The 16,921-nt window shown below is 46.6% G+C and overlaps 2 protein-coding genes across 12 annotated transcripts in view; one reads left to right on the top strand and one right to left on the bottom strand.

The window, feature by feature from the left end:
- LOC135375939 (major facilitator superfamily domain-containing protein 1-like) overlaps window positions 1–11,060 on the bottom strand; it is a 238,210-nt gene extending 227,150 nt beyond the window's left edge. For 2 of the 3 annotated variants that reach the window (XM_064608561.1, XM_064608571.1), the window contains exon 1: window positions 10,852–11,060. The gene's annotated coding sequence lies outside the window, so the exon portion shown is untranslated. Of the gene's footprint in view, window positions 1–7,115; window positions 7,206–10,851 lie in introns of all 3 variants that reach the window. The other variant, XM_064608564.1, reaches the window with a different exon arrangement.
- The window catches only part of LOC135375942 (uncharacterized), a 73,937-nt gene that overhangs the window by 53,276 nt on the left and 3,740 nt on the right, over window positions 1–16,921 (top strand). For 2 of the 9 annotated variants that reach the window (XM_064608579.1, XM_064608577.1), the window contains 3 exons: window positions 4,558–4,778; window positions 6,245–6,578; window positions 6,952–7,100. In XM_064608579.1, the coding sequence (XP_064464649.1) occupies window positions 4,558–4,778; window positions 6,245–6,541 (518 nt within the window). In that variant the 3' untranslated portion in view covers window positions 6,542–6,578; window positions 6,952–7,100. Of the gene's footprint in view, window positions 1–4,557; window positions 6,579–6,951; window positions 7,101–15,433; window positions 15,631–16,921 lie in introns of all 9 variants that reach the window. The other 7 variants (XR_010417438.1, XR_010417442.1, XM_064608578.1 and 4 more) reach the window with 6 other exon arrangements.

Raw genomic sequence — 16,921 nt, 5'->3', positions numbered from 1 at the left:
CAACGTCGGTGTGCTCGCCAACAACTAAACAACGCAACTCCTTTTGTTGCATAAAAGTGTTTTTACCAAGCCAGACAGTGACCTTGGACTATGCCCTGACGTGGAGCACTGTATCGACCTGATCGACACAAAGCCCGTCCGCATGCAACCGTATTCTGCAAGCGATGCGAACAAAAAGTTCATCAGAGAAGAAACTGAAAACTGGTTGAGGAAAGGCATAGTTCGGCGTTCAAAGTCTGCATATGCATCTCCCGTGATCGTCGTCGAACAACAGCACCACGAATCCACACCAAAACGCCTTTGCGTCGACTATAGATTTTTGAATGCAAAAACAGCAAAAGAGGCATACCCAATGCCGCGTATCGACACAGTCATTCGGAAGGTGTCCGGCTCGTCTATTTTCACAAAGCTTGACGTAAAGAAAGCGTTCCTTAATGTCCGTCTCCGCGAAGAGGACATTCCAAAGGCAGCGTTTGTGACCGAGGACGGACACTTGGAACCATTGCGAATGCTATTCGGACTCTGTACAGCTCCAGCTACAATGCAGAGCATAATGGACAGGGGGCTACAACATCTGGTAGATGAAGGACATGGATGACGTGTGCATTTTCACGGACACTGTAGAGGACCACCTCCAGCTCCTAGAGAAAACTCTCCAAGCTTTGTGTAATATGGGTCTTCGAGTGGACATAAAAAAGTGCATCTTCGCAGCAGCAGAAGTAAGCTTTCTCGGGACAGTCATTTCAAAGAAAAGTGTTCAACCAGACCCCAAACGAACCGCAGCGATCATGAACTACGGCATCCCACAAAACAAGACGGATGTGAGATCCTTCCTAGGACTGGCATCACATTACAGACGGTACATAAAGGACTATGCCAAGATAGCACGTCCTCTAACAGAACTGACAAAAAAAAAATGCAATTCTGCAGTGGTCACCGCAGTGTGAAGAAGCTATGAACATCCTGCAGGAGCGACTCACACAAGCTCCCATCTTGGCAACGTTCGACGCCAACCTTCCTACTGAAGTACACGTTGATGCTTCATATACAGCCTTCGGCGCGGTCCTCATGCAGAAGCACGGAGACACCGTTAAAGTCGTGGAATATGCCAGTAAAAAGGTTCCTGAGACCGAATGCCACAAACACTCCACAGACCTGGAGGCTATTGCTGTCCACTGGGCAGTAACTGACAAGTTTCACACGTACCTCCAAGGCCTACAGCATTTTGATCTCTACTGCGACAATTGGGCCGTCACTCATCTCATGTCCCAGAAGCACCCCAACAGGAGGTTTGCAAGATTAATACTGGACTTGTCTGAATACAACCTCACTATCCACCACGTTGCAGGTGAAACAAATACTGTAGCAGAAGCACTGTCAAGAAATCCTCCGGAGCGCAACGCAGTGTACGTTTTATATGCAGCTGACTCGCGTCTTCGTGATGCCCAGAGCTGTGATCCTGAACTGGCAAAGATCATTACCGAACTAGAGTGCACTGAACCGAACAATAAGACCAGTCAGGAATACAAATTAGTTAACGGGACTCTAATGCATGTGGACAGCAGAGGAGAGAAACAGCAGCTAACGACTGAAGTACCGAAACCCCTGAGGTCAGCAGTGATGCACTGCTATCACGACAATGATGGCCACGGAGACAGCACACGTACAAAATCAAAGATCCAGACGAAATACCACACGACATCACAGCATATGTGAGAGGCTGTAAGACATGTCAAGTGTACAACCACTCTACCGGCACGCAACCGAGGACACTGCACCCTCGAACACCTCCAAGGACACCCTTTGAGAAAATCACCTTGGATCACGTTGGACCTATAAATACCGAGGACGACAACAAGTATTTCATCACTGCAGTCGACTTAACTACAAGGTTCATTCTCACACGACCTGTGATCGACAAATCAACTGAACACGTCTTGAACTTCATCGAGGAAGACATAGTGCTCACTTTCGGTACGCCTCGAGAGATAATAACGGATAACGACAAGGTGCTAACATAAAAAAATTCAGCAAAGTATTTTGCAGATCGCCACATCAAACACACTCTTACATTGCCGTACGCACCTGAGACTAATGGTCTTGTTGAACGGGCCAATGGAAAAATCCTTCCAATACTTCGCAAAAACATCAAAGATGACGTAAACAAGTGGAGCGATTATCTCAAGATGTCCACATTTCAAGCAAACAACCAGCGCCACAAGGGTCTCGGATCATCGCCCTTTGAACTGTTATTTAACTTCACCCCTCGCAGAAAAGTGGACAACGAATTAAACACACCGACAACACAGATGTCCGACGATGTGCAGGAACTACGTGACACTGCGCACACGAACCTCACAGAGTATCTGACTCAAATAAAAAGGGCATATGACGCCAAGCACAGACGACCTCCGTACAGAAATGGTGACAGCGTATGGTATACAAATGGTATACAACTCTACGACGGACCTTTTGTGATAACAGCAGTCGACAAGAACACTTACACAATTTGCAAACTGTCGGCACCTAAAGGAGAGCAGACACGCACTGCTACAGCTACTCAACTTAAACCATTTAATCAACAACCAAGGGTCGACAATGAGTACAGTATCGTTGAAATCTTCGAAAGATACGATGCTAATCCAGGGGCCACGACATCGGCAGATCCAGTGGACGACGACACGGCTACGGCCAACGACAGTCTGCATCCAGCGACAGACCCGGCAGATGAGAACGAGACTATGGCCAACTACGATCAACATCCAGCGACAGATCCAATGGCAGACAATGAGAGCTACCAAATCCCAAGTCCGGCGTCGCTACAGACCAGCAGACGGATAACTCGAAGGCCTCTTTGGATGCAAGACTATATTGTCGGTGACGAGAATTGCGAGGACGCAATTCAAAAGAGCGCGGCCGTGTAAGCAGCGTAGAGCAACTGGCGCCATCTAGAGAAGAGGATTGTAAGCTGCGACGGAGGAGGCGCCATCTGGAGACGAGCGGAAGGGAGAGGGTTTTTTTCTTGGAGTTAAGCGTTGAAGACTGACGCTGTTTTGTAGTTTGCTTTGTACTATGTGATTTTACGAATAAATGCACGCTCGTGCTTTGCGTGCGATCGCTAACAGAACGCGATGCGTAGTGCATAGCTTACGCGAACTACTCATTTTAAATGTTTATGCTCGATGACAAAACACTAGTTGGTGCACTCAAGTTGCACAGTGCAGTGTTTCGGTCTGCGGAGACGCTAAGCCGTCTTGTACCGCGTCGTACAAAGTAGGACAGCGAATACTGGAATGGCCTCTGTTGCTAGTCATGGATTTTCACTCGGATCATCGTGTGTGCTATAAATACTTCACATTGGACCCTTAAGAAGATTTCCCGCCAGGCTCACAACATCGACGCTTGAAAAAGTGAGCGCGGCGCAAGTTCCAAGCAAAAGCACCGACAGGAATCGCCACGGGTTAACTTACCCAACACAGTTACAGCCTATTTACCTGTTATAAAAGAGAGCACTACGAGTAATTCTTTCTCTTCCGATCTGTGAGAGTGTCACGTTTGCATTTGATGCGTTGAGTATATTGGATGTATACAAGCTTACCCAGCTGAGGCTATGCATACTATTATTTAATGTTATCCATGGACATCTGCATGTACAAAATGTTCACCTCTCATTTTATTCGTCTCGTTATTTGTTACGGGAAGATGAGTACATCCTCAACGCTCCCACTCCAAGAACAAATTTTATGCTACATTCAATTTCTTACCAGGGCCCCAAAATATGGAACATCCTCCCCTATGGTGTACGTGCAACGCGAACCCTTAGTGGATTCAAGCGGCTACTTAATGGGTACCTATATAATGGTACTATACCATAATAATATTTAGATAAGATCCCCTTTTATAACATCTGGGTTGTGCTAAATGTATAGGCAGGTTTTGCATATTTACTGATATCTAAGCCAGTGTCAGTTTCTTAGCCATGTAATAACCTTTTGTAGAAACATTGATGCAGTTTTCCGTTCATGAGTATACTTTGTTATAATCTTTGTAGTCTTCGTATCTTCTCTTTTTCTATTCGTTTCTATCCACAAGATCATTTCTTTTATAATGCTTTACTGGCTTGCCCTCGCAGTCCTCTTGAAACCATGCATCTTGTACTTTCTTCCAAAATAAAACAAACTGAAACTGTGTATCGCCAGCTTACTTTGGCAAGGCAACACACGCAAAATATTTCACTTCAGTTCCTCATAACTATCGAGAAACTGAATTTTGCACTTGTGAGCTTGCCCGCCAGCATTCAAAATTTACCACGAAGCAATGGAGCAATGACTGCACACCGTGCACGTTCCTAATTGGCTCCCATTCGCGTGTGATATCTCGTGCCGCGAAAGCGCTCAGCTATGCAGTTTGGCATGCTGTGGTTTTGGTTTCCCGCGCAGCACGCTTTCACTCATTCAGTGACTGCAACACTGGAGAATTTTACCCCCGACAATGAAGTGCATTGCATGGGACTGGACACTCCCTGCACCAGTTTCCAAAAGATCCCGTAATGTGCAGGGTTTGGATCGACGCTGTTTGTGAGCCAGGATTTGCCCCCTACAGACAGCTCTCTACTGTGTTCCCTACACTTTCTGCAAGATGCCTACACCTGCTCTCAGGACGTAGCACAGTGTGACCTTCCTGCACAAAGGAGAAGGCTGAAGCCCGATGCGGTTCCGATGGAGCTGTCTCCTTTGTTGCAACATGACAAACATATCTTCAAGCGGGCATGGGAGGAGGTACGTATATTCTTTGTCTGTCGTTTGCCGTGTTCAAGTGTCCGTTCCCACCCTTGTGTGTTATCTCACGTTGGTAACAGGTGCTGACGCTGGCCTTCGGAGAGCCAAGTCAGCCCACCCCTATGGTCGAATCAAATGTATTCTTTGTAGAGAACCAAGTATGCCCCCAGGCGTTCGAATATACGTGATTTAAAATATGTCTACGTAAAAAAGTGTGCCCGGCTGAAAAGAGGTGCAGAGCAACATTTGGCAGTAATTGCAGTAACTCAACGAATGCTTCACATTCTACAGCAGTCCTTCATGGCATACAATTCGGAATGCGTCGGAAGATAAGGGCCCCACAAACTCTGCCAAAGAGGCATCTCCGTCCCCCTTCACAGAGATTTACTGGCGAAGCTCATCAATGCATCTGCTCTTACGGCTAATACAAGTGATGAAATCTGTGCATGCAATTGAAACTTACACTGAGGTTATGCATTGCTAATAAAACATCATTTTTAGCTCAATATTTGTGGTTTCGACAGATTTTGGGAAAATTGCTGCATTGGCTGTCCCCGCCTTATTCTTGGAACAAAGTCACGCTAAAGGTGCTGTGAGAGCAAGAAGTGTACCTGCCTTCTTTTGTCTTGCTGATTTTTTCCCCCCTGAGGTCCCCGCTGGCCTTTAGCAGCCTTAGATGACCACATCCTGAGTTAGAACTTTGTAATATTTCAACAACATTTCAACACTGCAATGGGCCAGATGTTTTTTGTTGGTGTGTTTCAATATTGTCACTTGGCATGCAGAATCCACCTGCCACCTGATCGAAGCCCCCCGCCACGGCACTGAACAGATTCCGATGCCCCAGTCCACATGTTTATGTATGTTGGAATAACGGCTAAGACCTTCCCGCTGCCGAAAAAAAAAAAAAAAAACTGGTCCTGTCCAGCCCTTTAACATTTTGTTTGCTATTGCCAGTGTTTTTACTTTGCATCAAGTGCCGAAACAGAACATGGAGTGAGACAGGCTGAAGTAATGAGCTATATTATGTTTTCCCTCAAGAACACAGACTGATGACGAGTCAGTTTCCGCAACCTTCAACCCATTGTATACACGGCCGTCAACCCCCTTGCCAACTTGTCAACTTGAGTCATCTGCATGTGACATATTGTTGCCTTTTGTTGATGACCCAGGTGACAAGACTTATGAGCCTACCCTTGATGACCACGAGTAAGTGCAAAAAAACACATGTCCTATAATTGAAATGTTTACCTCAGTACCATACATACATCATTCAGTAAGTGCCAGAGGCTGAAAACTTCCTGACTGGAAAACTAGCTGCAAAAATGATGGTGTTGCATGTTGCAAGCTAAATTAATAATTGCCCCCTGCTAATAATATGTAGTACTTTGTATATGTGGTTCGTGCATTGCAGCCTTCTCATTCTTCTTTCTTTTTTTGTCAGCTTGAACCTCCGTCTTTCACAGGCAGAGAAGCAAAGGAAGTTTCTAGTTTTTGAGGAGAATTTGCTCCACCTTTTCACGGTCTGCCTTGGTGAAACACAGCTTGTTGTGGACGTAATTGGCACCAGAGTCAAGGTGACAACAATGTGCAAGTCCGGCCACATTAAAGCACGGGACGGCCAGCCCAGAATTGGGGAAACGTCCACTAGGCGGCATTCTTCTAGCTCCTGGGATCCTGTGCACTGGAAGCAGCCCCACCGAAGTCATCCAGCTCATACAAGCTGCCTGAGTTTGCTGCTTCAGCCCACGGGCATTTCATAGAACGCAAACAAAATTCCTCATCCTGGCTATTGACGTGGTAAGCCAACGGTTGTTCCTTCCTCAGGCACAGTCTTCTCCTCATTGGTTTGCCACGTGGCCTTCGTGCTCACGTTGCATGCTTAAAACAGTTTGGTCAAGAGGTTCACGTTGGAGCTGTGTATTGCGTGACATAAATCATAGCTTGTTCCTGACAGTTGCATCTTGTAGTCCGATTGTTAGCTTACTGATGACTAACACACTGACTGACTGATCACTAATACAGTTACACTGACGCACTGTGTTTCGGTGTTTATGCATCTCACCACTGGGATGGATAAGTATTACATTTCAGTGTACCAACAATTAAAGCATTGTGCCAGGGTTTCCATTTTGCCACCTTTCTTATTTCTCTTCAATTACGTATCTTTTAGGACTACACTTGCTGCTCTGCATTTTAATGAGAACGCTGGAAGAGTACATGCAAAGACAAAGAGCATTGTCCTGACGTGGAAACTGAAGTACCCGAAGGGGAAAAACTGTGATGGTGCCGTGGCCCCATTTAAAGGAGCTGCAACATTTGGTAAGTTGATAGTACCTTTACTGGCTCCTGTGGACGCGTCCCATTGAGTCACTGAGTCATTCCAGCTCAATCGTCCCAGTTGTGTGGCTCGACCATCGCGGATTTCTGAGAAAAAAATTTATATTGTTGCCATTAATGGGAATATGAACCACACAAAGTATTTTTTCCCGGAAGCGTGTTGAATGACCGCTAGGGGACTTTGAACTCCCGCACGAAGCAGTAAACCAGGGCGCATTCGGCTTCACATTGGTAAGAAATTCACAAAGTCTTCACAAAGCCTGGTACTACCTCTGCACCGGTCGACACACGTCCGCCGTGGATCATTGGCATGGGAGCGTTCGGTGAAATATCCTCTAAATCCACTGACTAATGACCGGCGGACTAACGCAGGGTGGGAGCGAGCTTTCCTACGTTTGCTCAAACAAAACGCGAACAGACAGCGACAACTACTTGCCTCGATTTTTATGTTGGTCTATTTACAGTTATGCAGGCGTGGGAGAACGCAAATACTAGCGTAAGCACTAACGCTGTCACCAATTCATTGCTACAGTCCCTACACACCTTGAACACAGAGCTCTCGGTAGATGTTGACGTCACCGATGCTCAGACGTGAGTGTTAGAAACAGGCTCGAAGTATAGCGACACTTCCGAGTGCTGGGAACAGGAACTTCATTGCGAAACAAGATGATGCACCACGTCTGCGCGGACCCACAGTGGCGTGACGTCCCTTAACTCTTTTCGTGCCCACAAAAATAGTTGATGTAGTGACAGAATTTGCTCTCCATGAGGCCTCCACAAATTGCCCTAGATGCGAGTCATTTTAGTATTCCGCCAACTCTGTCACACGGTCCCTTGCCAGGAGACGTGGCGAAAAACTTCCACGCTGTACCGATGCGGAAGCACAAATTCAGAAAGGTCTTATTTTTGTACTGCGAAGCAGCACCGTCACTAAAGTAGTGTACTCTTTCAATCTTCTCCACAGTAGGAAGGAAGGCACGTAGGAACACCTTGATGTACGTGTGGACGGCAGTGGTATCGTGCGTCATGCAATCGGAAAGTATGGCGTCCGACTTATGCAACAGGCTCCCGTCGATATCAGAGACATAGTATTCCACAATTGGGTGAATGGTCGCCCAATGAAGCTATAGTTCTCTGCAAAATCTAGCAGAATTGCTTCCGTTGGTGGCAGCTAATCTTCAGCGATAACAAATAGTGGGATTGCCTACAAAGCCTGTCCCCAAGGAGCAATCCTTGGGGACGAAGTGGTGGAACCACTTCGAAGGTCCATCTACATGGTAATGTCCCTAATGGCGACAGGGGTAGATGCCACCGGAAGACTCATTATGTCGCGTCAATACAGCGGTGCATGAGCCCAGGTTTGTCGCTGTAGGTGGCCCTCATTTTGTGACATTGGACTACTGTTCTGAGCCGGTTTCGATGTCACAGCATAATCAGAAATTTCAGGGCGGCTCAACGAAGTTACGAGTTTCTGCTTGGACACGCAACTTTGCGATTTTTTTAAAAGAAAAACCGCGTGATATTCGAGCTTCAAACTTTTTCTGCGCATTACTTGGACAGGTTTGAACTTGTTAAAAATTAGTTGTTGGAAGTTTCCTTAATAGTTAGTCCGGAAAAAAATCACAAAGTCAGTGAATTTAGAGGATATTTCACTGAACGCTCCCATGCGGATGCTTCGCGGCTGATGGGTTCCGACCGGTGCAGAGCTAGTACCAGGCTTTGTGAAGACAGTCCTGTTTCAATTTCTTACCAGTGTGAAGCCGCAGTCGCACAATGCGTGCTCACACGTGCCTTGGTTTACTGCTTTGTGTGGGAGTTCAAAGCCCCCTAGCGGCCAGTCAACGCGCTTCCTGGAAAAAATACTTTGTGTGGTTCGTGTTCCCATCAACGGCAACATTATAATTTCTTTTCTCTGAAATCCGCGATGGTCGAGCCACGCGACTGGGACGATTGACCTGGAATGACTCAGTCATGAACCTTCCTTGGCGCGCTCAAACCCGCGACGCTGACGATACAGACTATAAAGTGTGTCTTTACTAGTTTCAACCGCACCGGCTTTCAACAAACATAACAAAATACAGTTAACGTTTCGGGTCCCATCATCAGAATGACGCTGTCCTGGTCGTCACCGGGTATTTACGTAGAAGAGGAGCGTAGCATTCTGAGAGGGGGCCTGGTTGTCGATTGATAGCTTCTTTTGTTTTCTTTATGTGCCATGACTCCAGCTGTCTCCTCACCCCCCATTTGTTCTTTTTCGCCAGAATGCATGGGTTGTCCAGGTCTAACACGTGTCCTGTTTTGCGCGCGTGTTCACACAGTTCTGTTGGGTTTGTTGCTGATTTCTCGATATCTTTCTTGTGTTCGAGAAATCAGCAACATCGTATGAGTGAGACACTCATACACTGTCAATGCTCACAGTTCAACATAGTTCACAGTGTTGTGGTCTCAACATATCACACAACAGGAAGTCGAGCCATGATTACAAATTACGTGAAATTTTTCGCAGCGAATGCTCCGCTTTATGTTTCAGATGTAATTGATGCAATCGTGCGTAATGAATAAAGACGAAACGAAAACAAAACAGACTCAAAAAGTATGATGCACCGAGACTAGGGTACACACTAGGGTTTTACATTATGCATCATCTTCACCAGCTCGCTTGCTGCCTAGCCGTTTTTTCATTGTCAAAAAGTATCGCTGACGAGACATCAGATGGAAAGGATATCTGCTTTCTTTTCCTCCATCGATATTTGAAACCGGTGAAAATACAGTAGCGTCTCGGCGTTGCCATGGTAACACAGGTTGCCAGACGATCAGCCATCGCCCGCTAAAGCTAGACAGAGCGCGATCCGTTGTACAGGGTAGTGTTTTGGAATTACGCGTACCGGCAAAGATGCTTTGCGTGCGACCCTGCTGCACCATATTTCGAAACTTTACGGCGAGCTGCTCCGGCACCCCAGACACGGCGGTGCCCGCTTTCCCGCGCCACGAAAAGGTTATAATTTCAAACCGACCAATGAGCGCTCGCATACCAGGGGAGCGGCCGCAGGAGCCAATGGGATGCTCTCGGTAGAGAACTCGCGCTTCGACGTAAAAATTTTGACGTTTCATGACGTTTGATGACGCGAAAGGCTCGCAGCGCCTCACTTTAGTCCGCAACTGAACTCGCGAGTTTCATCCCCTTGGTATGACCATCACGATCCTGAGAAACAGGCGTCACCAAAGTGAACGGCCCCTCCGCGTGTGTTTCGCGCTCAGCGGAGAGAGGCATGATCAGTATATAGGAGGCTATGCCTCAACAGGAGGCTGTTAACAAAGTACACAGATAGCGCGATGGGCTCGTGGCCAAGCCACAGTCGCTGCTTTTTTTTTTTCTTTCTTTTTTTCATGTGTGTTCGTGCGTGTTACGTCGCTAGTGGATGTGGTCTTAAGAGGGTGAACTGATATTTGCGTGATCGAAGAATCGATACGCACAGTTCCGGTGATTCGTTCACTGTGATCGAACCATTCGCGATTGAAACTGCACTAGTCGCCGTCCACCACGTTGCCCTATTGTGATGCACGGAGGAATGACGTTTTCGTTGCTCTGTTTATTTTTTAAGCTGAGTGTGGCTTCCACGATTTGTCTGCAGATTTCGCACGCATAAATGCGCCACCGGAAGCTCGTTAGTTAGGTAGACAAAAAGCTAAATGCCTACAACCCACAACGCTCTATGTATCAAAAATGGCTTACCTGTCGACGATCGTTGACATCGGAATCTTCCTACACAAGCAGCACAGCGGAACGTTGCGCAGGCATCATTCCTGGTGGCTGGGACTGTTCGAGAGCACTGACATGGTCCGGACAGGAAAAATCACAAAACCCAACACAGACGTTCACACCCAACACCACCCAGATAGACAATGGAGGCGCCAACCGGCTTCCCCGTGGAGCCCAATGAACTATGATCCCTACCATTCGGCCAATCAGGAGTCTCTCAGTTTGGCTCGCGTTTCGGCCCGGTACGGGCTACTATCGGCTTTTAATTTTACTGGTTTTCTTGCCTGACGCTCGTTATTCCGTATTCCAGAACAAGGCAAATTTTGGACAAAATACACATTTAGTTGAAAAATCGTACTGACTCAACAGTCTGACACAAATATTCACCGTGCGTACAGAGTCCAAATCATTGCGTTCGTTGACAAAGTTCAAACTGATTCGAACTCGTAAAACGCACACACTGTTAGCGAATTCGGGTGGTCATTTCGTAGCAAACCGGCCGAGCGCGAGGCGACCGAGCTGGATCACGTGACCGTTGCCACCCGTTGTTAGGAATCTAGCGGTTTTAGGTACTTGATCACGCTAGGGGCGTCGCGGTCGCAAGTCTTCGAGTGGTGTCCTCTGCTAAACCACGTGATCTCAACATGCGGGCCAATGAGGGCAATCGCACAAGAGATAAAACTGATGTTCTGAGGCTGGAACAACATAGAAGGGACAGATACAAACAAAGCCTCAAATTGCCTAAGAAATCAACGATGAAAGATGAAAGTCACTGAAAAGGTTAGCCAGCTGTAGGGATCGAACCCACATCTCGCCACCGTTGCAGTGCGGATGTGACGACACCGGATACAGTTGAGCAATCTACTGCTCGATTGTTTTGACAAGACGCTAGATCCTGAGGGGTATCATTACCGCGTCACTCACTCTTCCAGGTGCTTCCGCGCAAAAATGTAGCTCCTACTTCTCATTGGCTGCAGCCTTGCATTCTAGTTGCCTCCGCGGGAAAAATGAAGCCATTATCTCAATTTCATCTATTTTTGTTGTACTGTTTATTAATAGGCCTGTTCTTTCACACGAATGTTGCACGGACGATCTTTTTCGCGTTGTTGAAATACTGGGAACTTATCGTTAATTGAGACCGGGCAAAAAAAGTGCTAGCTAGCAAATTCCGAGCGCTCGGAAAGCGCCACGCGAACATGCGAGATTTGCTTCACTTTGACCAAGCGAACATGACTGCTCGAGATCTGGCAAAAAAAGTTGCTCCGAAATGACCACCCGAATTCGCCATGTGTCAACTCCTAGAAGTGAGCGACGCTCACACGAGTGCATGCGATTTCACTGTGAGCATCTTTTTTCGTTGGTTGCAGTGCGAAGGTTTACAACGAAGCGGGAAATGCTTGTCATACGGACACCGAGTCCTGTCTCCGTTGTGACTGCATTTGAAAATGCGACTGCGCTCACAAGTGTTCCTCAGGCGTCAGCTCACCACTGCATTCCAGTTCTGAACTCGATAGACTGTTCGTACGTAGGATACTTGTGTCGGGAAACATCACAACACGCGCTGAGTCACTTTGACACACTAAGAAATATGCGACTTCTCTTTGAACAGTGCGGTCATACTGTGCTGTCAACTGATATCGTCGAGACGCCATGGCGCATTCCATTGGCAGAGCTGGGTCAAATTTTCTGCCATTTCCCGCCACATTCTTGCAGCTTGCGTTTCATTGGGTCCAGTCCTCCACGTGACCATTCTCGATCATGATTGGCAAAAATATTCCAGAAGCCAGGAGAAGTCATGATAGAAAACAACGAAATTGCACACCGGCTTGACGCAACAAATAACAATTTTAATGCAGACGTTTCGTCTCCCATGCGGGGGACATCATCAGTGAAAGCAAAATGAGAGGCGACCGCAACCAGCGGATTACTTAACCAGGTCGGCGAACACTTCGGGGAGGGGGCCGCGATTGGTATTACACACTGAAGGTTCTCCTCGCGAATGCTGTGACCTTAGCTAGGGAACAAAGGTGGGGCCCCAGGAAACTGCTTGAGTCATGGCACCTGCGAGGAGAACCTTCAGTGTGTAATACCAATCGCGGCCCCCTCCCCGAAGTGTTCGCCGACCTGGTTAAGTAATCCGCTGGTTGCGGTCGCCTCTCATTTTGCTTTCACTGATGATGTCCCCCGCATGGGAGATGAAACGTCTGCATTAAAATTGTTATTTGTTGCGTCAAGCCGGTGTGCAATTTCGTTGTTTTCTATCATCATGATTGGCTGAGGCTCATTTAAGCGGTCGATTTGGTCGCGCTCGTTTCTTCCTTTCACATGTTGCTTCTTGTTTATATGTTTACCATGCCAATAAATTGCAAAGACAAAGACAGAAGACAAAGGAATGTACATGTGCATTCCTTTGTCTTCTGTAGTTCCATGTCTGCTTCCCGATAATATTGGCAGATGTCATGGCGAAACGCCGGGAACAAAGGAGGGGGGAGGGCATAGCAGAGGAGCGCATCTGCACAGTTCGATCAAGTCAGCGCGCGTTTTTTGACGCCATTTCTCCGCTACTTCACGATTCTCTAAGCACGGCCCCTTGATCGCTGTGTCTGCTTCGCTTGTACGGCCTGCCGAATGCTCCCCCGCGCCGGTGACCAGGTGATATGAAAGGTTCGCTATTCCTCTCGCATTCTCTGTGAGGGCGCTGACCATCGGGGGCTGTCGGCGCTTGCTCGCACGCGTGTTTACCCATGTGGTGTGCACTTTCGCTCCAATTTCAGCGAAATTATCATTCTGTGTGTGCGGTGTGAGTACAGCAGATATAAATTCCTGAAGCTGATCAAAAGTTTACGGTGATTTCTGTGCACTACTTCTTGTAAACGTCACCGAAAGCTAGCGGCATGCAGCGTGCCCTGCTAGCGAATTCGTGTGCGTCAGGCGGTTGGTTCCTCGTGAATGAACGTCACTGAAGTAACTGAAACTATGATCGAGGGGCATCGTATGCCAGCCGCCCTACACAGTACATTTGGAGAAGGTGAAAAACGGGAATGCGTATGCTACAATGTATGAAATAACTCTGTAACGGCCGTGTGTGCAAGGTTGTAACGTGTTAAGTGGGTTTAAATTCCACAACTTAGGTTATAACATGAAAAACTGTTTGTTCTTTAGCAAAAAAAAAGAAAGAAAGACAGCAGCAAGCAATCGCGGACACGCACGCACGTGTAAGCACCAGAACACAACTTTGTTTTCTTTTTCAGCTTTTATAGCATTTTTATAAAAAGGCTCAGAGATCAGCATAGATGTCGTTCTCTCAGTTGAGTTCCACGGCCAGGCGGATCGACATCCTAGCAAAGAAAGTGTGCAACTACAAGATGACTAATTATTTAAAATTCATTTATTACCTTTAATTATGGGATTTCGGGCAAAAGCGAGATAGCAGATTGGGAAACTTGTTGCAAGTCGTTTCACCGCGGCGACCGGTAAAGCGGAAAGTAGAGCTATGGTAGCCTAGAATCCTTCTAGCCCAACATAGTACAGCGCTCATTTCACTTGAGAGGGCCACGTGATTGGAGTGATGGAGGTAGTTCCAACAAGGATGGTCTCCAGTTATGTTATCTCGCTTTTGCCCGAAATTTCCTAATTAAAGACTTAATTATTGAATTTCAGGCAATTTGTGATCATGCAGTTACATACTTTCTTTCAGAGGACATCCGCTGGGTCGTTTTTTGTTTCCATGACGCCGGGAAAAAAAATCAAGATTTCCGATCCCTCTCTGTGCGCCGACTGTGCTGTCTTGATGTTTTCCCTGGTTTTTCACTCATGTCAGCCCAGAAACTACGATACCCCCTTGCAACATGCCGCCACGACGACATGCACATCGCTCGGAAATAACACGTCGCTACAACTACCGAAAATAGTAATAAACGTTCAGGCAAAATATAATGCATGAACAAGGCAAAAATGTCAACAGAACAAATGCCTTTTTGAGATAGACCAAATAAAAGCTATTCCGTACATTTTATATGTACGACGGACAACTGGCTAAACAACAGAAAGTTAGTTTAATTTTTTTTAATTCCTCGTGAAAAAATGTTCCAGATAGCCGTCCTATTTACAATTGCTTTACTATTTTCTGTTCGTTTATTTACAAACAGTGCAGACCAAACCAATTTCTCAAGCAGGGGAGGCTACATTAATGAGTCAGGACAGCACAGTCGAACACAACTACAATCACATGATGAAATGCAGGGCAGGGCATGGTAGGGCAGGTTATACTACCCCGGAAACAATAAAAGAAACATGTTAGAGTTGTCATTTAGGGCATATTATTACTATTATTTCGCTCTCTGATGTTCTCAGATGAATCTATATCGCGTAAAGGTAAAATTTTCGGATATTTGACATCCCTGTGTGCCATTCGCTTAATTGGGAACGCAATTTAAAGACCGAAACCCCGTAACAGCAATGTAGAAATCTGACGGGGAACCCCCGCTCCGTTGCGCCCCTAGCGTGGAAATGTGGCAATTCCATCGTCACGCTTTTTCTATTGTTCTCTCCCCAGTAGGCCGTACCAGCGGAGCAGAGAGAAGCGATCGAGGGTCTGTGTTGGTCCGTGCCCTAAGGATGATAACTTGGCCAAGGGGGGCGGTGGTTTTCGTGACAAAAGTATGGTGGCTAGATATTATATGCCTGGTGTAAGAGGCGCGCACCTTGAGGCGGGACGGACGCGGAAGACGGCGACAGGTGGCGAGCCAATGCGTAAGTATGCCAACCTCTCGTGAAGATGCAATGGAAAAGCGGCTGCAGCGCAGTGCATGCACGAGTAATTTTTGGGAGGAACGACAACATTATACTTTCATGAAAAGGTTATGACAAAGCAAGCACGCGGCCTTCACCCTGATTCGAATTAAGCTTTTTTTTTAATCCCTTTCACTTGTAATCATGAATGAGATGTGCAGCGAAGGATTCTTTTTCTGGGAGGGAGGTGTCACAGAAGACGTCGCATACAGCTTAACATGACTATAAAACACTACTCTATACATTATATTCTCTTTTTGGTTCCAGTTTACGGGGTGAGGGTTCTTGCATCTAACTTAGTTCGTAACAGCACGCGGGAGATCGTGCACAGAGCATTGCGATTTCAGAGGCGGTGCTGTCGTAACAAATATAGATATACATGCAGATACATCTTCGTCGTACAATGGCTATTCACTAACATACTTCAGCCCAATAACAAGTCAAGACCGCGGAATTTATTGTGCGCTACACACATACACCCGCACATGAACAAGGCCCTATACAACTTTAATCACAGACAAAGACTGCAACGGACAACAAACAGTAACATTTTGGCAGCGCTGACCGCTTAGACGTCGTCCCCTCTTCTGTGGTTAACGCTAATAAACGTCCTTTTTTTCCTGCTATCTCGCAGTCCTCATCTAATTTCTTTCGCGTCTGTCTTCCCTTTCGTGGTTCACAGTATTCGTTTTCTAACATGTACGCTATATTGGACACCACTACAAAGAACATAGTGTATATACAATACTGTTCTACAAATCAAATGAACATACATACAAACTAGTTTCATTGTAGCTTCGCTTCCTTAGCAAGTTTACACTTTTTGCTACGTTCAGCCGAGCGCGGTTTTCCTCTTCAATAAGAAGTGCATTCTTGTTACGGCATAGCATAGGACTATTTTCATTGCTAAGTAGTCACTGTGGTCGTCACATCCTACACGTCCCACCAGCTTTTAGCCTAGGCCTTTCTCCCTTCATGCGACCCAGGTCCATTTCTTGAAGAGGTCGAGATCGTCCGGCACACCGAACAAACCATACCTTTTCTCACACGCGGGGTTTAAAAAAATCATCTCCAGTGGACTTTTCTGGATAAACTCTGGATATTTTTGGAGAATATATACAAGGCCAGAAACGTGACAGAGAGTAAAAACAAATGTGCTTTGCTGTTCTTGATTTCTGGTGACCTCTCAGTTACTGTTCACGGAACTCCCTGTCCCATCATTGCATCAGTTTTTATTGTTTTCTGAAAAGCT

The sequence above is a fragment of the Ornithodoros turicata genome, unplaced genomic scaffold, assembly GCF_037126465.1.
Source record: "Ornithodoros turicata isolate Travis unplaced genomic scaffold, ASM3712646v1 ctg00000958.1, whole genome shotgun sequence".
Lineage (NCBI taxonomy): Eukaryota > Metazoa > Arthropoda > Arachnida > Ixodida > Argasidae > Ornithodoros > Ornithodoros turicata.
This window is presented reverse-complemented; position numbering and strand designations above follow the sequence as displayed.